The following is a 23185-nucleotide window of genomic DNA, read 5'->3' as shown; positions in this document are numbered from 1 at the left end:
TTACCTCTCTTGATCTAGATGTGAAACCCTTCGTGATGAGGTGGGCTATGTAGAAGGTCTTTCTAACCACTTTGGCAATGTGGTTTTCAAAGGAGAGATTGCTATCAGCTTGGGTCCCCAGGTCCCTAATAACTTTCTCTGTACTTAATGGGTTTCCACATATGTGGTAATTTGTGGGCACATTGTTTTTGCCAAAGGGTATGACTATACATTTTTTGGCATTTAGCTTTAAACCATGGCAATGGCACCAGTTATCAGTCTCTGTGAGACCTTTTTGAAGGATGTTTGTGTCAGCTGGAGAGTGGATTATGGCGCCAAGTTTGCAGTCGTCTGTGAACTTGGTGAGCCATAGTCCTCACACGTTTGCCTGTACCTCGGAAAAGTATATACCGAACAAGAGTGGTCCCAGGACAGAACCCTGTGGGACGCCACTTGTGACCGGTTTCGAGTCTGACATGGCTCCAGCAACTCTCACTCTGTGGGTTCTGTCTTTGAGCCAGTTTGCGACCCATCTTGTGATATAGGGGTTTATATTTAAGCTGGATAGCTTATCTATGATGCCCGAGTGGGGTATTGTGTCAAATGCCTTTGCAAGGTCCAGACAGGCTGTGTGGACTACCTTTCCTTCGTCTATGGCTTTGGTGACTGTTTCGAAGAAGTCAACCAGGTTCAAAAGGCAGGATTCTGCCCTTGACAAAGCCGAACTGGGTAGGATCTAGTGTCTGTAGGTCCCCAATGTCTTTGTTTATGAGCTCCATGATGATCCTCTCCATAGTCTTGCAGACTAAGCCAGTCAGGCTTATGGGGCGATAGTTTCCAGGGTCCGTAGAGGCTCCTCCTTTGTGGAGTGGGACCACTGTTGCTGTACGCCATTCTGTGGGCACATATCCTGTAGTGAGGCTGAGATTGTATAGCTGTTTTATTTGAGGGATTAGTTCCTCTTGGAGTTCATGTAGGACGCAACCTGGGATGCCAGCTGGTCCCATGGAAGCATTGCTTTGGAGAGGGCAGCCTTCACCTGAGCATCAGTGATGTTTGGGAGGCAGCCTTCTGCTGGAAAAGATACTTGCTCTTTTGCGCGGGGGGGGGGGGTGGAGAAGTTTGCACTGAACCTGTCTGCCAGGATATTGGCGATGTCTGTGGGTTCAGTGTATTTTTTGTCGTTTAGAATCAACTCAGAACAAGTCTGGGAGTTGCATCCCAGGTTCCTAACGTAACTGAAAAAAGCCTTATGATTGTCTTTGGTGTCCTGTGCAATTTTTCTCTCGAAGCTGGCCTTGGAGGATTTTATGAGGGATCGTAATTTTTTGCTAGTACTGATCAGAGATGCCTTCCCTATTAGGGATTTTGCTCTATCATGTAGTAGCTTCCTCCTTCTGTTGTACAGTTTATTTATGGCAGGGGTCCACCAGACTGGACGCCTGCCTTTGGATGATTGGGTCTTGGTTTTGTTTGGGATAGCATGATCCATGCATTCCTGGATATGTCCTTAGAATGCGTTTATATAGGATTCTGCAGTTTGGGCCGTAGTTTCCACTGGCCCTGGGGCCTTGAGGGATTCCACTTCGGTTTTGAGAAGTGAGAAGTTCGCTTTTGAGAAGTTTTTCACTGTGGTTTTCTGGGCTGGGGGTGGGGTCGGGATGTGGACATCCAGTGAAATTAATTTATGGTCTGATCTTACCAATGAGGGATATACTTCTGGTGTGGAGCATAGAATCCCCATGTTGGTAATGATCAGGTCTAGTATGTTGTCCCCTCTTGTGGGAGTGGTGACTAGTTGTTCCATATCATTTGAGTTTATAATTTCCAGGAACCTTTGGGTTAAGGTGCTGGGGCTTGAGTAGTGCTCCCAGTCAATGTTTGGGTAGTTGAAGTCTCCCAATATAATGGTGTTCCGAGAGATCTTCATGTTCTCCAATGTTTTCAGGAAAGCTGAGTGGGATTCCTGACTTTGAGAGGGTGGTCTGTAGGATGCTATAAACTGAAAAGCAGTCTTGCCCACTGTTAGTTGCACATGGATGGTCTCCTATACTTCGTGCAATGCCACTAACCTGGAGGTGTGGATATCTTTGATAAATATGGATACTCCCCCACCTTTTGTGGTTCGGTCTGGGTTTTGGGGCTGAAAAGCATGATATGAGGTATAGCCTGGTAGTGCTGGGGTGCTCTCTGGAGCCTTGAACCAGGTTTCTGTCACTGCACAGATATCGATATTCTCCATACTGAGGAGAGCTTCGAGTGCGTGCATCTTGAGGTTAAGACTTCTGGCGTTAAGCAGCATTACCCTTAGTTTCTTGTTCCTTGTGCTGTCTATGGGGGTGGGTTTGACTTTTGAGCCTTGCCTAAAAAAGGCACTATGGGGGTGGCAAGAGCCTTTGCCAATATCCGAAAGCCCAGTGGTGACAGGTGCAAGCCGTCCCTAGCAAAGCAACGTGGCTTGTCGAGCATGTCATCCCAGGCTGACAGACACTGGATCCCCTTTGAATGACACCAAAATTTTAGCCAATTGTTAAAATCGATCATTTTGTCTTTGTACTGTAGCATCATTCTAGGTGAGGGTAAGATGCTGCTCAAGGTCAGGGTCATACCAGCCTGGGCTACATGATCAGAGAGCTCCTCTATGTCTCTTTTCATGTAGTCCAGGGAGGTACGTCTCAGGTCATTCACACCAGCATGTACAATGACTGAGTCATATTTGTATTTGCTTTGGAGTGACCTGAGTGCTTGCGTTATGTGGCGGATCCTAGCACCCGACAGGCAGCTCACCGTGACCTTCTCTTTATTCAGCCTGGTGAGCGGGACGTCAGTGTGACTGACAATAGAGTCACCTATTACAAGAGTATCAGGTGTGTTATTCAGCCTTAAGGGCTGTGGCTGCTTGGCACACTGACTTTGTGGGCTATGTGTTGTGCGTGTTTTGTTTTGAGGTAGCGTTTGCTTGGATGCCTGCTTTGGAGGTCTCTGTTGCTTAGGTAGATTTTTATTTAGAGCCTCCGAGTATGTTTTTGTGTATTTATGTGTTTGGTTCGCTGATGTGGTGGGACTATGTGATACTGGAATTGTGTTGTGTGAGGTTACCTTCTCCTCCTGACTGGTTACACCAGTTTTGAGATGAGAGAGCTCAGCCTCCAGTTTGGCTAAATAGTTGCATCTCTCACATATATTTGAACCTGTTTGGAGGAGGAGAGGGTTGTCCGTGTACATGAGACAGTTGTAACATTGCCTCAAAATTCCCAGATTCACCAGCTGGACTGGAGAGGAAACCACTGACTGACCTTTGGACATGCTAGAGTAATATAGGGAAACTGAATTTAAGACGGACCAATAGAGGACAGGGTAATCATAGAGAGTATAAGAGTAAGTAGTGCTTATGGTTTAATAGTGCTAACTTGTAGGATTACTTAATTGGACCAGTGAAGGGCCTTAGAATGAGAATATGGTGTTTAAATTGAGAGATAGAGCAGTTCTAAGGGAAAAAGTGAAGAGCAGACTTTGTGGAGCCAGGAATAGTTTAAACCCAATTAGGCGGTGCTGCCCGCTGTTGCGCTATGCACAAAAACGTGCAAAACCGCGCAAAAGAGAGTTTTAACAGAGGAAGATGAAGGAGTTTGGAATTGACCCAAAATGGCCAATAAAACTACAGTTTCAAGTCAGTAACCACTCCCACAGGGGCAGGCAGGCTGCTCAATGTTTTTCACTGCCACTGATCAACAGAGAGACTTCCCTTTAGCCCAAGCAAAAAATGGCTTGCTTCTGTACAGTGAGCCAAGTTTGATGTGAACTTTCTTAATTGTGATGACTATGTGTTGGTCAAATCTGAGTTTGTTTTCAATTGTCATGCCAAGGAGTTTTGTATGTTTAACTGGTTGGATGACGGTGTTGTTTGCTGAGAAATTGGTGAAAGGAGGGGTGGTTGGTGATTGATTGCTACAGTAAATAGCATTAACCATGTTTTTTTGAGGTTGAAGATTAGTTTTGATTTACTTAGATATGTTTCTACATCATTAGAAGCTTGTTGGCTACTATTTGGAGGTTTGGTAAGATATCTGCTGAGCAGATTAAAGTTGAATTGTTCACATACTGAACTACTTTAGCATGTGTTGTTGATGAGGCTACATCATTAGAGAAGATGGTGAAAAGAAGGGGTCCTAGTATGGACCCTTGGGGGACTCCAACCAAGACAGGCCAGAAGTGGGGAGAGTTCGGATTTCCATCATACTACTTGTTGTCTGTCAGAAAGATAGCTTAGGAACCAGGAAGGGGAAGTCTTTGATAGGTTTAGTGAGGCAAGAGTACTAAGGAGTTTCTGATGGGAGACAGTGTCAAACACTTTTGATATGTCCAAGAAGAATGTTACTTGCTAGTTTGAATTTCTCAGTTGATGATGGTGTTAGAGAAATTAATTAGGGCTGTGGTGGTGGTGCTGTGTTTTGGACTGAAACCATGTTGGGAGGGAGAGAAGGTTGTGAGATAACAGGTATTGTAGTAATTGAGTGTGGATACATTTTTTTCAGAATTCTGACATGGGGAAAAGAATGGCTATGGGTCTGTAATCGTTTAATTCTGTTGATGTTCCTTCCTTATGTAGAGGGGTGTTATAAGAAATTTTCCATAATTTTAGGACATATTGTTCTGCTATAGACCCATTTACCAGAATGGAGATAGCAAAGCTATGGCATCAGCTGAAAGTTTGAGGTATTCACTGGGAATTGGTGAGTTGCTAAGGAAGAAGGTTTCAGTTTTTTCAGCATTGTTCTTATGGTGTTAGTTGGGACAGATTTGAGGTCAAAAGAGTTGTTGTTAGTTTCCACAATAGGTGTAAGAGATGTGGGGTGGAACTGTTCCCTGTAACCAAGTAGAGGATGGTGTTTATAAAGTAGATGTTGATTTGTGAGGGAATACTCACGCTTTGGTTATTGGTTGTTGGTTCTGGAGTTGTAACTTTACCTGGGTAGAAGAGTGAGTTAATTGCTTGCCAGAACTTTTTGGGATTGTTTTCACATTTGTTTTGCATAGTTGCATAACATGTTTTTTTGTCTAGTTTGAGTTTTTTTTTGTTTGATTGTGGAGCTGTTGGTATGCTAGCAGAGTTTCATTGCCTTTTGTTTTCTGGTATTGAAACCAGGTTTTTGTCCCTTAATATTTTTGAAGTCTAATGGTTTCTTTTGATATCCAGGGCACTCTCTTATTTTTAACATGACATGTACGGGTTGGTGTAAGCTATTTAGAATAGCTAGAAATGTGTCATTGAAGTATGTTACGACCTGGTCAAGTTGGGGATGATGGAGTGCTGTCCAGTTGCATTTATTAAGCATGTCTACGAATGCTTTGATGGAGAAGTTTTTGGTGTTTCGTACGACTTTGTAAACTATGGTTCTGGGTGGGTTGAGCTGACGACGGATTAAGTAGGTAGGTCTGTGGTTACTTAAATTATTTGGAAGGCATCTGGAGAGATAGCTGTGGGTGGTACTGTTGATAAGTGACCAGTCTAAGATAGATTCCCTTTTGCTATGTTTATCTATTCAAGTGGGAAACTGGATTGTTTGGGAGAAACAAGTAGATTTATGAAGGTAGAGGGGTTATCACCAGTGTATGTGTTCCAGTCTAAGGTGAAGTCGCCTGTAATAATGGTTTCATGGGTGCAGGTTGAGGCTGTCCAGGCTACGAGTTCCTCAATGGCTCAATGAACTTCCCAAAAGACCTTGTTAAACCTGCCCTAGGTGTTGTGGGGATGTCTTGATAAATAAATAACATCCTTCATGGTTACACCATTTGTGGAGAGGGAGAGCTAGGTGAGTCCTAATACTGCTGCTTCAAATGACATAACTAGAAACTACAAACAGCATCCCCTTGGGGTTGGGAGGGTGGCCTAATGGTTAAGGTGTTTGCCTTACAAACACAAGGTGCAGGGTTGGAGTCTCACAAGGGATAATTGGCTAGGCTTAAAATGGCTCGCAAGGGTAGTTAGCCTAGTACTAACCTATGAACCTATGAACCTATGAACCTTGAGCACTACAAGTATTCATTAGCAGCAGAGCATTACATAAATCCTCAAAACAGTCTAGCAGTAAAAGGTCACTGTGGAGAACAAATTACTTCTCAAAAACTTTCCCAATCTCTTCTTGGGAGAAGAGAACTCTTTAACCTCCTATCTGTAAAACTGGGACATCCAGTGCAAGCAGTGGCTGAAAAAGTCAGGTCCTGAGACAGACACCCTGATTATTGAGAACCTTTATTAAACAGTCAGTTCAAGGATGGAAGCTATGACTGCAGGGATATCTCCTTTTCAAATCAGATGGGAGGGGGATGTTGCAAAAACACAAAAAAAAAGCGGCTAAGGCAGAGAATGAGTACAAAGAACTGAATCCAAAACCACTGCCTTGTAATCACAGCAACTACTAAGCATGGCACCAAAACAATACGTTTATGGTTTTACAGTCATTTTATTCAAATAGTTGAGCGCTTTCATTCAACAAAAGTGAACTTCAGCAGAACTAAAATGACTCTTCCAAGCATAAAATATATATAACTTGTCATCAATCAATTACAAAAAAAAAAATCACCAATAGTAATAAAAACCTTTCTAGGACAACCATTAAACAGTTAAAACTTTCTTAAACTTTAAAGAGACACTGCACATACACATACATACCGACATTAAAAACAACAAATTATGATAAAACAATACAAGTTAGAATTCTTGTTTTGGTACCATGCTTAGTACTTGCTGTGGTTACAAGACAGTGGTCTTGGATTTGGATGTTGTAAGGAGATGAAACAGTTGCAGGATGCCCTCTGGGGTATTCAAAAGGCTGTACATAGAAAGGAAGCAGATTAGCCTTGGGCCTGAAATCAGCACAAAAAAGTAAAACAGATGGTTGTTAACCGAATACCAAAAATGAAACGGGCCTGTAGTTTGTTGCTTAGTTTGCACAGTATGAGACCTGAACTCAAAGTAATTTGGACATAAAAATGAGACCCAATTGCTCCCTGAACTCAAAGTAGGTTGGACATAAGACAGCCTAAGTGATGTCTATGTCAACACTGATATTTTGTGGTTCCCTGAGATTGCTCAAGCCTTCTTGGTCTGAAAGCTTAAATATCCTTGCCTATATAAGGGTCTTGAACAAATGAAGAAAAAAAAAATTCTGAGAAAAGCACCTTTTCACAGGAAGGCAAGCCCCCTGCAAACTTACTTTATTATTCTCACTTTTAAGTCACTGTACTTCTGACAAACAGTGATGAGTAATACAGTGAAAATAGCGATTACTTGTTTCTCTCTCTCTCAGGCTCTGAGCTCACAGACAGTAAACTTACCATACAGTTCTAGCAGTATCAAATCACACCCATAAGGACTGAGCAACAGCATCAACAACTGCTAACTCAAGCAAATATGTTCAAGCAACTGTGACAGACGCAATCTGGTTTCAAACAACTGAATGACCCCTGTTTAACAACATCTGCTCCACTTGCATTTTTCCAGAGACCAATGTCAAATTATGTATTTTTTAATGCAGACTAGCATTTTCAACATAAACATATTTTGTCCATATCTTTCTGAGATCTACTACTCACAGATAACAAATGTACCAGATCATTCTGATTGCCAGCTTGATACCAGAGCTACAGCCAAATCAGACCCAAATGCTGACATTGGTCTACATTTCTGGATGCATGGAAAAGTGCTATTGTCTTCTTTACAGTATTAAGGGATCTTATCCTCATCACATGGCTGCTTATCTACATCATGGAAGTCTACAAAGGTGAAGACCTCTCCTCTAATGTAACTTGTTCAAGCTCTAGTTCAGTAACCTATGAACTTATGAGGACTTCCTTGTTTGATGGCAGTCCTGACACTGCCTTCTGCTGCCTCAGCTTTTTCAATTTATTCTTCTCCTGCCTGTCCAACTTCACAAAACAGATGTTTGTGCCCTATGTTTAGTAGCACTGCAAAGTCATGGACAATACTCATCACAACTAGTAACTGAAAGCCCCTCATCAGTCAAAATGGATGGACAGAGGTCGCCTGAAGTGATTTGCTTATGACAAGGACAAAGCACAGGCTCTGGTGTAAAAGCAGTACTAATGTATACGTATTTTTTCTCCAAACACCTATTACAGCAATAATCCACGGCTGGGTATGGGTAAATCCAGCATTAGGAAAAACAACTAGGACTAGCTCTGAGGTTAACTGTCCTTCCAGATACAAAATATTCACAAAGAGCTAGGTAAAATCCAGTGATCAGAAATGCTAGGCAGGTAATAGCAAGCAGCAAACTTGTTTATTTAGAATACACTGAGGAAGGGCATTGGCCTGTTTCACTGGATTTTACCTTGCTCTTTGTAAATCCAGCATTACCCAAACCCACCCAAGGGTTACTGCTATTATACAATGACATAGTTATGAAAAATGTTGCTTACTTTTCTTAAAAATTGTCCTTGTATAATGGCGCCGTGGTGCTCTTCTGCATTTTCCCCGGTATCCTGCAGCTTTCCTGATGTACTGCGTATGTGTATGGGACTTACATTCCCATGCTTATGCAGTACATCCGTGCTGTGTAAAGGAATCAATGGAGAAAGGAAAATCTCCATTGATTTTTTTGTTTTGTTTTTAATTAAGACAATAAAATCTGGATTTCAAACGAACGGGACAGAGAAAATATAAGGCTAATCAGGTACATTTTTCTAGTTTTGTATAATGTAACTGATTATCCTTGTACTTGCCTCTGTTACATCTCTCTTGTTCATTTCAAGTCTCTGGTTTTTGTAAGTTTATTAAAAAAAAAAAAGAAAAAAAGTAAAATTTTAATTGCATATACTAATGAAAAAAGTCTGGGAGACTGGACCTTTTTCCACTAGTATATGCTAGATTTACAATGGGCACACTAGTTGGGCTGACCAATCAGCATGCTCATTTTGGAATGCATATGGCATTGTATAACATGTAATTAAGGAAAGCATAGCAATGACAAAAATATAAAAAAGGCAAAAACAGACAGAAATGACTGATGCATTTGTCACAAAGATAAAGCACAATGAAGAAACCAACAATTTTAAGGGATGAGAGTGAATACAATGTCCATCAATTCTACTTTTATAAGAATACTGCCCAGTCTCAGCAAGGAATCTGCACAAAATATACTTGCTGGTAAGAAGGGACTGCTGTGGTAAAGTTACCAAAATCACGACACCTCATAAATAAGTAACCCCAAACATAAGTGACTACTGCACAGATGAGTCTTAAATTAAGCCCTAAGTTTATATTTGTGCAATTACATCTTTCAGTATGAAATAACTGTCATTATTGAAAGACAAAAAACTTTACACTATCAGTCACAATCTAGGTAGATTTACACGATCACTAACAATCTAGGTAGATGGACTTTAGCACAAACATGTCTACATTTTAACTAAGAAGCAGGAATTAATATTTGTGGCAAAATACTAAGTTGTTTTACCTTATTGACGTTGAGTTCAGGAAGGATATGTTCCTCTGACATTCTCAGCATTGCTAGGAAGTGGGCATAACTTCGTTAGTAAAGGCAAAATTATCTGAAACCTACAAATTAAGAAATACAAAGCATGCACGGAAAACTTAATGAGAAAAAAATGAAACAGTACTAAAATGCACTTTAAAAGAAACTAATCCAGACTCTGTATTTTCTATGAGGAGCATTTCCTACATGGAATAAGTGGCAGGGCCCTAAGTCAATCACTCTTCCCTTAATGTGATGCCATATTTGCAAAATGGCAACAGAACGATCTCATAGGCCATCATCTTAGAAATCGGTCAGCCGAGTCAATCCCCTCCCCAAGGCTGCTCATCCTCCCATGATCATTTAACTAGGGTGCTGGTAACATACACATATATTCTGCTAAACATTTTAGGTATTATCCACATCCTTATTCTCTTCAGAAAGGTGGCTCACAAGACTATGAACTAAACATCCAAAATGTTTTTTTTTTATTATCCATTCTCACAGTAGAAGATAGTCTTAGATAGATGGTAATGACAAAAAATAAAATCTCCCCAGCTTTGGCAAACAGGAAGATGAGAACCAAGCTGAAATATCAGCAAATAAACTCTTCTTACATGGAAATAAAATTGTAAGGATAGTACAGTGACCCTGACATACTTGCTATAACTAATGACCAAAAAGTTCTGTGTTGGGTAGTAAGGCTAGAAGACTGATATAAGGTGTTTGGGGGTCATAAATGGAAGGATCTTTTTATGTGATTCAAGGAGGTGAGCGAAGACCTAAGCCATTTGCAATGGTCTGAACTTCAAGTCAGAAGAGTCCTAAATAAGCACACAAGGGATAGGTTTATAAATAAAGAATGGTACTGACAGATCACTAAACCTCAGGTATACTGACAACACGTCAACAAGCAGAAAAGATGAGGCATACAAATCTATGGGAAAATAAATTTATAACAAACTAATAAAAAAAGTCTGTCATCTACCTAGCTCTGTGGCGCAGAAAGGCAAAGCTGTGACTAAGCTCTAGATGACAACAGCTTGATTAGTGGCTCAGGCAATGGAAGAGATGGGGAGTAGTGAATGGGAGTGACTGGTGGGGAGGAGGGAGCTGTGGGTTCCTGGTCTGGCTATGCTTCAGCGCAAACAGAGCTCTACAAAGCAGTCGTTAAAAAGGGTAGGGGAGGCAGTTTTGGAATTCCAAGGCAGGGATGGCAGCTCTCAGGTGTTGTGTGTGTGGAAGATGCATAGATCAGCAGGAAGGCACTGGATTCCACACAGTGATGTGATGTCTACATCATCACCAAAGGGAAGGGTTATGGTGGAATTAGAGCAGGGGTAAACAACTCCATAACCTAGGTCCTGAATGATGTGGGCCTCTGACTGGAAGATGCTCCTCCCAACTGTGGGTAAAAGCACAGGTCTCCCTTTAGGGCTTTGTTATGAGGATAACACATATTCACCCAGCAGTTAGGATGGAGTGCCCCTGGTCACAACCAAATTAGATGGACACGTCTTCTTTGATCTCTAGTAGAAGAGTAAGCTAGACGTGTTCAGAAGTGATGGGGGGAACCCACCTCTGTGGCAAACCCAGTGGATACAGTGGGACACGCAGAGGCACAAAGCACCGTCATTGCTGCCTGGGTAATGTGCCCCCCCCATGATAGCTCTTGTTCTGATCCTATGAAATTCCTAAGTAAGGGAACAAACAGTCATGTCAAACTGGGGGGGGGGGGGTTAATGGCCTCACTATGTGATGACACTCCTTTTCAAACCTCTCAAGAAGCATCTATTTTGAGAATTAGCAAATAAACATCCAACCCTTTAAAGAAGCATCTATTTCTGAAAAGCACCAAGTTAATAAATCTTAAGGGAATAATAGGTTGCAATATTCTGGGAGTAAAACCTATACAGATTTTAGGGTCTGTACAAATGGCAAATTCTTTCAGGGTATCAGAAAGCACATCTTGAAATTGTAAGTAAAAGTGAACTAATATGGACATAAACTGACATTAAACATTTTTTCATACCTTGTCTTGATGTTCCATGTAACAGCAATGCCACTGCAGCTGTTTACCTAGCTATTATTGTTTTTATTTGTTCCACACCAAGATGGTCTTATGCGGGCATCCATAAGGACACAATTTTGTTTCAAAGCTAAGCTTTATCCTTTCAAAATGCACTTTGTGTCTTTAGAGATACCTTTTTCATTTGCTTTAGAGCTCACTGGGATAAAGACTTGAAAGCAACAAAGATGATCATGACCTAATTAGTCCTGGTCCTGCAGGAGTCAAGGATAGAGGAAAGAAGTGTGGCAAGGTAATGCTTCCTTGCCTCTTATTGGGGGGGGGGGGGTTAGGGACATGCTAAGGTCATTACTCTGATGGTGACCACCATTAACTCCAGTTAAGTAAAACCTACTTTCTTAAAAGTTCTACTTTCACTGAACAAGGAAGAATCCCTAATGAGCGCTCAAATCACTAATAAAGTGTTTACCTGCAAGATCTGTGATGAACCTGACTGCAGGATGGGAAACCCCACAGTCAGACTGGTAGGAACCATTCATGACTCTGGAGCCTGGTGGCAGGAATCTGATAACAACCACGTCAATGATGATGATGTGGTTTTGTAGCCACTTTTTTCATTATTTTATTTTACATATTGAAATAATTTTAAAATACACCATCATTAGATCAACATACAATTATGATTGTATAGTTAAACAATGACAAAAATATGAAAATGTTTATCCATAACAACTTCACACTCAAACTATATACAGCAATTAGATTTTATAAAACATGCAAAAATAATGTGTGTGATAGAGCAATAAAAATAATAATGAAGTTGATGTCTCTCTTCTAAACATGAAATGGGAAGTGAAGAACAAGAAAAGGTGAAACAGAAAAAGAGGAAACTGCAACAAGTAGTGTTACAAAGGAATTTTTATAAAACTGAGCTTTATTTGCTGAAGTGAAACAAGCGTTATGAAGTATCATGAATTGCATGGAAAAGATGAGTTTTTAACAGGAATACATTTACGATTTAGCATCCAAGTTTTAGCTTGATTAGATTCAAGGTCCACTGAAAGATTATGATCACATTTTAACCATAATGTTCAAAAAAATTAGAATTATTGAACTTCTTGTGGATAACCAATTTATAAGTTTTGTAAATCGACTTAAGTTTGCAACGTATTTATTTGTTATTAAAATCACATTTTTCCAAAAGCTTAATATTCTGGGAGTAAATGGGACGCTTATTTTAGGGGAGCATTTTAGGTAAAAGTAGAGCTAATCTAATATGTTCATTTGAAGTGGACATTTTAGAAACAATATGCCAACACTGTGAGATTCTTTAACAGTGGGAAATGTGTTATAGATACTTTTATATAACTGGTCACAACTGCAACATTTTCACCCTCAGACATTCAAATGGAACAGTGAAGATCATGTCCACCATGAAGGCCAAGTGGTGCAGGAGGGTCTCACGCTAGACTCTCTGCTGTGACCTCACCCCCAGAATACCAAGGCTATGACTTTAGCAGTCCTGTTTGGGAACATGAATGACTAACATTGAACGAGGTTAACTTGGTCCCACAGAAAACAATTATCTGGATCAGAGAAAACTTCTTACAGTTTATGCCAAACCGCTAGGATCTGCAAACACAGGAAGAATCAAGCCAGGGATGTTAATGGGGAGACCCCTGATGGGCCACTAGGAACGAGTCAATAATAAAACGGAGCACAATGTATAGGATTATGCTGGGGTCTCTGATCATTACTTCTTATGTGTTCAAGACATGGACGCCAAGGCTTCACCAAGAGAGCAGAGTGAAGCAAACCTCAAGATGTGAATCTTGGCATCCATGTCAACAGCAAATAAGGGTTATGGTCATAAGTCTCTGTAGCACATGGAGGTTTATCTGCTCCATGAACATGTACGGCCAAAAAAATGTAGAAGTGTGAAAGCCATAAAACACGTAGTGCAGCCACTCAGACAGCTGACAGAAAAGCACTCCTCTGAAGAACTTACACCTTTAAAAGAGACTCTCTGCTCTGCCAATCGCTTTACGTGCGTCAGAGTGATGTATCTAACAGCTTTTAAAATTTTTTTTAGCTTTTGACACTTTATTTTGGTGGCCAGTAGTGGCCACTGTTATGCTCTAGCATTAAACTAGAGCGTAACAGTACTTAAAAGAGTTGTTTAACAAGCTTGTCAAGTACTCTTCAGATACCTTTCTCCCTCATTTCATAGTGCAGCTGTGAAGCTTCATGCACTACAATCCCTACTCTATCACAAGAGGCAACACCCTGGAAAGCACTAGGTAAAGGACAGACCAAAAGATAACATTCTTTTAAATATGATCTTATTCTGAATGAACCAAAAGAACCCTCTCTGAAACTCCACAAAACACACACGCATACATACATATAGAAAGGCATCCATTACATCCCATGGCTACATATTGGTAGCCTACTGCAGCAGTAACAAACTGCTGGAGGGTTATCATCTGGAGCTACATTTCCAGGGATGACACAGAAGCTTCGCATTTCCTTTGGAACCAAGAAAGGTGTAAAGAAAACATTTTGCTTTTCTCTGAAAAGAAACGGGTTATACAATCCTTTTGCAAAGCTGAGTCAGGAGCTGCTGCAAAAGTTATGTGTTGTCTGATTGGTCTCAGTATGAAGGACTTTCTGGTGGTGAGGGACTTTGAAGTTGTAAATGCAGCTGTTCACAGCCATAATATCTAGACCCAACTGATCCATGGTGATGATTCTCATTACTGAGGTAAACACATAAAATTGGTTTCCTATGGACAGTTATGCAAGGTAGTCAGCAATGTGCTAATAGAAGATCCTCCGAAGAGGCAAACAGTGCAGCCAAGGGAGGCAGCATAGCCTGAAGCTTGGCAGCCCTTCTCATTTTTTGAAGGGATGACTTCTTTTTGGGACATTCAGTAGGCCAAGAAGAAGCAAGGGGACTTGGGTAACTCTCCAATAAGGTCAACTCCTTCCAATAAGGCAACTCCTATATCTATCTTTGACAGACTTTCATTAGGTCCTGGGAAGCCCAGATGAAGGCACTTGTAATAGCCTACCACAACTCACTCTTGAAGGAGGAAAACCTCATACATGCCGGTCACAGCAGGCAACATATCCAAACCTTTTCACCTTTGTCACAGTATTAGTACAGCAAAAATTACAGCACGATATAATGAAAGTCTTCTGTGGAAGCCACTGTAAGGGTCTTTTCCATAAACTGATCAATTTCAGAATTAAGGAAGTCTGTCAACTTCTCCAGATGGTTAATCTACAAGGAATGATTGAAACTGGGACAAGTGAGTCAGACAGCTAAGAGACTTAAGGCCCAACGTGGTACAGAACAACAACTTTTTGCTCAGCCTACTGAAAGATTTGGATTCTTAATCCAGCAGGAAGGTGGATAAATACTGCAACTTCTGGGACCTACTCTGGACCAAAGAGTATACACCAGAATCTGTTCAGAATACTCAGTAAAAACTCCACTCCAACAGCAAAATAGTTTATATAGGGCCTCAACTTTTTTAGAAGATTCTAAATCTGTTTGTTTCTAGACTGTAAAATATCACCCTTGAAAACCATCTCCATTGGTCAATGGGATAAAGTCCTGAGTGTGACCCACATTTGAGCAACAGCTTAGGTGTCTTCCGGTACTGGTAGGGTGGGGAGAAGGAAGGAGTTATATGGTACTGCTGGCTTGTATATCTTCATGCGGAGAAAGTGGGGCATGTGCATGGTTTCATGGTCTCCTGGCATACCCTCAATGAACATGGGAGAAAGGCTTCTGATAAAAGGACAGTCAGGGTTAGCATCACTTGTGGAAGTGAGAGACATGCCCTAAATGACTCCCACTGCATGCCTCATCCTATAGTATGGTAGAGGGCATATTCCATTGTATTATGGCTGAAATGATGAACCCTCCTGATGTTTGCATAAACAACAGCCTCTCTTGACTGGCTCTCACTTCTAATGAATGGGCCAATTGTCCACCCAGGAATGGCAGTTGTCAAACAATGGGGAAGAAAAAGTGAAAAAATATGGCATCCTTGAGGAAAAGTTACATGAGAAGGATGACTCAAAGTTCCTAAAATGATTAACTCTGAATATGGGTAAAGAAAATTATGCAAGAAGGCAGAGGAACAATAGACCAGTTCACAGTGAACTTTATGCATGGACTTTAGTATCTCACCAATGAAGGATGTTATATGGAGGGAAATTCTTGTTATCCCTGTTTGACTTTGGGACTTCAGGATCTTAAGAATCCCCTCCCTGTGGGAAGAATGAGGAGATGTGGGGATAATGTATGGCCGGGGTTAACAAGAAGCTCAAGGAAACAAGTGAATGGCATGTGAATAATAGATGTCAGGTGGCACAGTCTCAGTGTTTTTATAAGTGCACATCAGAGATAGCACATAGTCATGAAAGGCCTGCTTTTTGCCTAACTGTGCTCCTTAAGGGTGCATCCCACAGTCTTGAGGACAGATCCCTGTAGACAATGAAAAGCATGACCATGTCCAATATCTATGCCGTCTTCGTGGCTCCATATGGTACAGAAGGACCTATTAGAGATGTTTCACTGACTTTAGCTGATGAACTATCCTCTCTACCAGGGGACTATCACTAGGTAATTCAAGCAACTGCTTTGTATCACTTCTCTGGTGTGTGTTCAGGCTCCAGATGCTTTGAAGTGACAAGGCTGATGTAAATAAACAGGACATACACCCTTCAAGGTGGCTGTCAGGGGTGCACCTCTCACAAAGTCTTCTTACTGTCATTAGGCAGCAGGTGACATGTTGTTCACTAAGTAATGAAAGGAAAAGCTTGGAAAACCTGGCATAAACATAGAACTACTACCAACTTCCAGCTCTACAGAGAACTTAGAAATGCAACTACAAAACAAATCAATCTAGACAAAAAAAATCATTCTATCTTAATCACCAAAAAGAACCCTCACTCCAACCCCCAAAATTTGGGTCTTCTATAAACAGGCTATTACACCCAGGTAACCCATCTCCCCATAACCCCTCCCCGAACTCCACCTCACTTGAGACTACCACTCTGTTGAACACCTTTTTCATCAGCTCCACACAGAATTTAATCAAACCTAATTCTAATCCTATCCCAGACATCTCCCCCCTTACTACTTCCTTTCTCCATCAAACAAATCCCTGCTTCCTTTATTCAATCTCTACTTTTTAAACTTAAACCTTGCTCCCCAACGGCCGACAACTTACCTCCCCTCTATCTCAAGTTAGCAGCATTCTCCATTGGCTATCCAGTCTCCATATTTATCAATCGGTCCACACAGGAATCCACTGTCCTCACCATCTGGAAAAAATTCTATGTTCTGCCACTGCACAAAGGAGGCAACTCCACTGACTCCTCTAATTTCAGACCTATTGCTATTCTATCCCCATTTCTAAAATTCTCGAAAAGTGTATATACATACAGCTGGTTACATATCTCACTCGAGAACCTCTTCGCCCCCCACTCAACATGGTTTCAGACCCCATCATAGCACTACCACTGCACTTTTATCCTTTATTCATTCTATTGCCAACTCCCTTGACAATAACAAGCTAGTCTTTTGCCTATTCCTTGACCTCTCAAAGCCTTTGACACTGTATTGCACAATCTCCTTCTCTCCAAACTAGCTCACCTTAACCTCAGCAACTCTTCTCTAAGCTGGTTCTCTAGGTACTTATCTGATCATCTACAATCTGTCAAATGGCTTTCTGATACCACCCTTTTCCTCTCTGTTCGCACCGGGGTTTCCCAAGGCTCCATCCTGGGGCCCCTCCCACTCTCATACAATTATGTAGCTCTGACAAACTCTTGCTACATACCTCAAAATGCAACAAATCCATTGGCAAAATATTATATTTATTTTATTTTACATTTGTTAACCGGGAGAGTCCGACTGGATACATGTCCATTTTCAGCGGAGGCCCGGGGAGAAAAGCTCCACATGTACAAAAGATGACAATCAATATTCATGGTTACAATTAAAAAAATGTAAACATTTTAAAAAGTGATTTTATATATATATTTACATTGAAGTTTAAGATCAGGTTTATAGTATGAAGTATGTACAGAAATTATTGGACAGGTTGTGAGAGTATAGAATGACATGATACTTAGATAGATGTCATGAATGACAAGCAGGAGAAAAAAGGTGGTTAGTTAAGAAGGGGAGTTATTGGAAATTAGATGTAGAAGGTTAAAAAACATGTGCTTGGAATGTCTAGGAAAACAGGTTGCTATAGAAAAGTTAAAAAACAAGGTATGAGAATGGTTAGGATAGGGAGCTAGAAACAAAGCATAAGAAAGGATAGGATAAGCAAGTTAGGTTAGATTTAGTTAGTATTGTTCTAAAGGTTGTTGAGTATTATAAATAGTCGTGTGGGTTTGGTTTAGAACGTTGATTCAAATAGGATAAGGAAGTTGTTTATATTGCATAGTTTGCCTACCAGGGTTGTATATATATTGGGTTAGTCTGGGTTTAGACATGGACATAGCCAATGCTTGTTTAGGTGATTCTTTACAGATATTTTGAATTGGGGTAAGGAGGCTATAGTGTTAAGATCTGGAGGGAGCATGTTCCATTTTTTTGCCAGCTTAGTTGGAGAATAATGATTCTCCGGCTGAGTTGTTGGCTTTGGCAGATTGCACATGCATTTTGTTGGATGAGCGGAGGGATGCTAGGTTGCTGTAGGGGGTGGTAATGTTTGTCAGAATGGGTGTACTGTTAGGTTGGTAGAGGATTTTATGAATAACTATGAGTTGGTTGTACTGTAGTCGATTGGGTAGTTCTAGCCAGTCTAGTGTTTTAAGATTTAGACAGTGATGGGCTCTGTAGGCTGTGGCGAATCTAGCTATATTGTTATAGCAGCTATCTGATTTGTTTAGGTTTGATTTCCGTAGGTTTACAAAGATGGGTGAGGCATACAGAAGGGTTGATAGGAGATGGGTATGAGCTATGGCTATTCTGGCAGGTGGAGTTAGGAATGGTTTAATCCTATACAAGGAGCCTAGTTTTTTGTTAACTGTTTTAATGGTTTTGTCTATATGAGTGTCAAATGTTAGGTTATTGTCTATTATTACACCAAGAAGTTTTGTGGATGGGTCTGGGGAGATAATGGTGCCATTGTTGGATGAGATTGTAATATTTGGTGATGTGAGTTTACGGGTGGGGAGAAAAATAGTAGCTTGCTTTTGTTAGGATTCAATAGGAGACAGCGATTATTGAGCCAGTCCTGTGATTTGGGATAGGGCTTGTAGTTCGGAGGGGGTGGTGGCAGAAGAGATAAGGGTAGAGTCATCTGCATACTGAATACAGATTGCTTCTGGGATGACTTTGGGTAGGTCATTGATGAATATGGAGAAAAGGAGGGGGCCTGATATGGATCCTTGGGGGACACCAAGGGTGACTGGAAGAAGGGGGGATAGATTGTCTTTCCAAAATACTGCTTGTTGTCTGCCTTGCAGGTAAGAGTTGAACCAGTTGATTACTAGGTTGTTTAGGCTGAATGATTTTAGTGTGTCTAGGAATAGGTGGTGATTCACCATACTGAATGCTTTGGACAGGTCGAGAAAGAGGGCAGAGGAGAGGATGTTGCGATTACGGTTTTGATTTATTGTGTAGGAGAAGGAGAGAATTGCTGTTGTGGTACTATGGGCAGGTCTAAATCCGTGCTGGGATGGGGCTAGGAGATTGTTCTGGAAAAGGTGAGTCAGAATTTGCTTATGTATACATTTTTCCATTATTTGACTATGGGAGATAAGGATGGCTATAGGTCTACAGTTAGAGAGTTCAGTAGAATTTCCCCCTTTGTGAAGTGGAATAATGTGGGAGATTTTCCAGATGGAGGGGACATAGGATTCGCGGATAGTACAATTGATTAAGATGGAGATAGGGTAAGCTATTTCATTAGCGGCCTTTTGTAGAAATTCTGCAGGGAGTAAGTCTGCTGCAAGGGTGGTAGGTTTGAGTTTCTTAAGTAGGGATTTAATATAGTCTGTGGGGATTGGATCAAATTTGGTGGGAAGTAAATTATCAGCAGTGGGTGAGGTGGTGTTTGAGGAGTCAGGAGGTAGGTTATTAGCTAGGGACTGAACTGTTTCTGTAAAGAAAATATTGAAGGCCTCTGCTACACTTTTAGGGGGTAGATGCAAGGTAGTTGAAGGGGTGAGGGTTGTGGATTTACCTGGATGGAGCAGTTTACTAAGGCCTGACCAGAATTTTTGTGGTTGATTTTCGTGCTTTTTCTGTAAGTTGAAATAGTAGGTTTGTTTGTCTGGCATGGTGGATTTTTTTTGCCTCGTTTCTCAATTGTTTGTATCTAATGTGGTCCTGACAGGATTTGGTGGATCTCCAGGAGGTCCATGCTGTGTTCCTTGCAGTTAGTTTTTGTTTAGTACCTTTGGTTAGCCATGGAGCTATTTTGCTTTTGGTTCTGATATTTCTTTTGGGAGCATGCCTGTCTAAGATGGCTAGGAATGTAACATTGAAGTGTGAGACTGCTTCGTCAAGGAGAAGTAGCTTTAGTTTGGACCAACTGCATGACTTAAGTTTGGTCTGGAAATTAGTGAGGTTAAAGTTTTTTGTATTTCTAATGGTTTAAGGGTATTTTACTGAGGCATGTCATTCCTTTTTCTGATTATATAGGTTAGGAAGTGGTCACTCATGTCTTCTGGTAGGGTGCCTGATTTATATAACTGGGGTTTGTTGTTTATTAGTATCCCATCTAGGATGCTTTCTTTTTTGTTGGGCTTATTGATTCTGGTAGGGGAAGTTATAATTTGGGAGACGCCATTTAAGTTAATGTGGGTGGTGGGGAGGTTTGATGAACAGGTTTTCCAATCCATATTGAAGTCTCCTAGAATAATAGTTTCTTGGGGGTGGGAAGTGGATAGCCACTGGAGGGTACTTTCTAGGTTCACTATGTTGTCACCTGGAGGAATGTAGATACAACCTATGTTGATAGTTTTGACTTTAAGTTGGACATTTATTATGAGTGTTTCAGAGTTCTTAGTTATCAGGCATTGTGGGATACAGATAGTGGATACCTGTAGAGTGCATTTGTACATGATAGCTACTCCACCACCTTTCCTGCCTTGCCGGTCAAGTCTTATTATATTGTAGTTATATAGTTGTATATCCAAGCTAACGATGGGACAATTATTTCCCCAGACCCCAATACCAAATTGCTAGGTGTTACAATAGATAACTATTTAAAATTTGACCTCCATATTAGCCAGACTATCAAAACCATCAACAAAAAACTCGGCTCACTCTATAGACTAAAAAACCTTCCTCACCCCCATAGCTAAAATAGCCATTGCACGCTCGCACCTACTATCCACCCTCCTATATGCTTCCCCACTTCTAGAAAATATAAGTAAAACTGATCTTAACAAACTTACAGCCTGCTACAATCACATCACTAGGCTTGCTATGGGTTCTCCTTTTAGAACCCACCATTGCATTAACCTCAAACAACTGGATGGTTAGAGTTTCCCAATCTTGTTAAATATAATCTGCTAATATTGGCTAATAAAATCCTAAAAAAAACAAATCACATTCCAGCCCTTAGTCACCACATCTTCCCTCACAACAACTCAAGAATGCTCCGCTCATCCGATAAGGTACAAATAGAAACAACTAAAATCAACAATGCAGCTGGCATGGCCATATTTGCCAATTCTGCAGGCAGAACCTGGAACAAACTTCCAGATGCCATTACTTTGCTCTCCTCCCCAGTCCAATTCAAAGCCTCTATCAAACAATACCTAGAACAAAAATGGATATGTCATTGTGACAAACCTGACTAATTCTAACAGTGCATGTATTTATGTCAATCCAACTTGTGTTTTTTTTTCCCTTTGTTTATCTAAGACCACCCTCAAAAAATGGAATTTTGTAACACTGCCTGTATGATTGTACTTCTATTGTATTCCTTGTCTTAATAACAATTTAACCTGATTACTTAATTACTTATATTTAATGTTCATCTGCTCTTCTGTTACCATTATTGTACTAAGTTTGAACTTCTGTAAAAATTCAAAAATCTGTAACACTGCTTGGCTGAAGGACCTTTCAGTTATTCTTGTCTAAACAACATCAATACCCAATTGTAAATATTATTGTATAATCAATGTTACTTTTGCTCTTCTGCTACTTTGACTGTATTCTGCTGGAGCTTATCTCCCCGGGCCTCCGCTGAAAATGGACTTGGTTCCAGTCGGACTTACCTGGTCAACAAATGTAAAATAAAAAAAAAAAAATAAAATAAATAAAAATAAATAAATAGTTAGGGAGTATAATTTCATTATCAGGGATAGAGGGTTTGAGCCAGGTTTCGGTAAGACATAGTAGGTCAAGGGAGTGCATATCCAGAAGGGTATGTATATAGTGGATTTTATTATTTATACTTCTGATGTTAAGGTGACAGACTAGTAGTGAATTAGGAGCATTATATGAGCTCCGAAGATTGGAGACATTGATATTTGTGGAGCTAGTGGTATCAGGTAAGGTTGGGCCTGGGTTAGGGTGGATCTCCCCATCTGCTATAAGTGCTGGTTGAGACTTCTTTAGTAGTTTGTAGATTTTTAGTAGGAGCTGATGATAGTATTTAGTATTAGGGTTAGTGTAGATAGCTCTTAGGGGATGAAGAGGTTTTGGGGTAGTGGAATTAGACAAAAGGTGGGGTTGTAATGGTGGGGGATAGTGGCTGCGAAAGCTAGCAGTGGTAATGGATGCAGGATATTGAGAAGAAGGTAGGCAGTGGTCATAGGATGTGAGGAGATAAAGTAGGACAAGTGGGGGTATGAGGTAGCAGAATGGTCTAGATTTTGGAGATGAGATGGGATTAGGTGGAGACACTGTGGGGTAAGTACTGTTGGTGTTAGGGAGTGTGGGTGGATAGATGCAAGAGAGTGAGGTATGGGGGAGTTGTTTGTAAGGGAGTGTGGGTTTGGGTGTAAAGACAGACTGTGTTTGGTTGGCTGGTTGTGATGTGTGGAGGTTAAGGAGGGGGTGTGGTTAGGTGAGTATAAATCTAGGAGTACTGGGGCGGGTGGGAATTGGAGGCAGGGGAGCGGAGTGAGCCCACAGGGCGAACGGAGCGGGTAGAGCCAAGAAAGGTGAGTGTCAGGACAGGTTGGGTTGGGAACAATCAGCTGTGTAGATAGTTGGGCAAGTAGGCCAGTGTGCACAGAGAGAGAATATAGGCTAATAGCACTAGAGGTGGGGAAGCAGATATGGTTGTGGGGGAGAGGGGTAGTACGTAAAAGTAAAGAGTACAATGCTGTGGATGGTCGATTAGGAGCTGATAGTAAGGCAGGGGATAATAGATGGATACAGTCCGTCCTCTAGTGGCCAAACTTTGTAAGTACAGCAAGGTTCCTTACAGAGCCAGAGGTGGGGAAGCCTATGAACTGTGGTTTTATCGTGGCTTTGGGAAGGACAGACAAAGCTAGGTAAGTGGGTGTAGAGAAAAGGAAGGGTGGCTGCTGCAGAGTCTGAATTACAGTGAGTTCTAACCACCTGGTAGGGTCTTGGGAATAACGTTTAAGTTTAACACATCTCAAGAGTATACAGACATACTTTGGAAAGGTTTCCCTTGAAGCTGTAGAGGTATTTTTTTCAGGGGGTAGGCTTTGC

The 23185-nt window shown here is 41.0% G+C and overlaps 1 protein-coding gene across 1 annotated transcript in view; it reads right to left on the bottom strand.

Annotated features, from left to right (window-relative positions):
• Positions 1 to 23185, bottom strand: part of ANAPC4 (anaphase promoting complex subunit 4) — a 1069940-nt gene that overhangs the window by 489747 nt on the left and 557008 nt on the right. Inside the window, exon 17 of the mRNA XM_044062163.1 lies at positions 9459 to 9511. Within this exon, the coding sequence (XP_043918098.1) occupies positions 9459 to 9511 (53 nt within the window). The remainder of the gene's footprint in view (positions 1 to 9458; positions 9512 to 23185) is intronic.

Source organism: Protopterus annectens, chromosome 2.part1, assembly GCF_019279795.1.
Source record: "Protopterus annectens isolate FY-2018-M chromosome 2.part1, PAN1.0, whole genome shotgun sequence".
NCBI classification, from domain to species: Eukaryota; Metazoa; Chordata; order Ceratodontiformes; family Protopteridae; genus Protopterus; species Protopterus annectens.
This window is presented reverse-complemented; position numbering and strand designations above follow the sequence as displayed.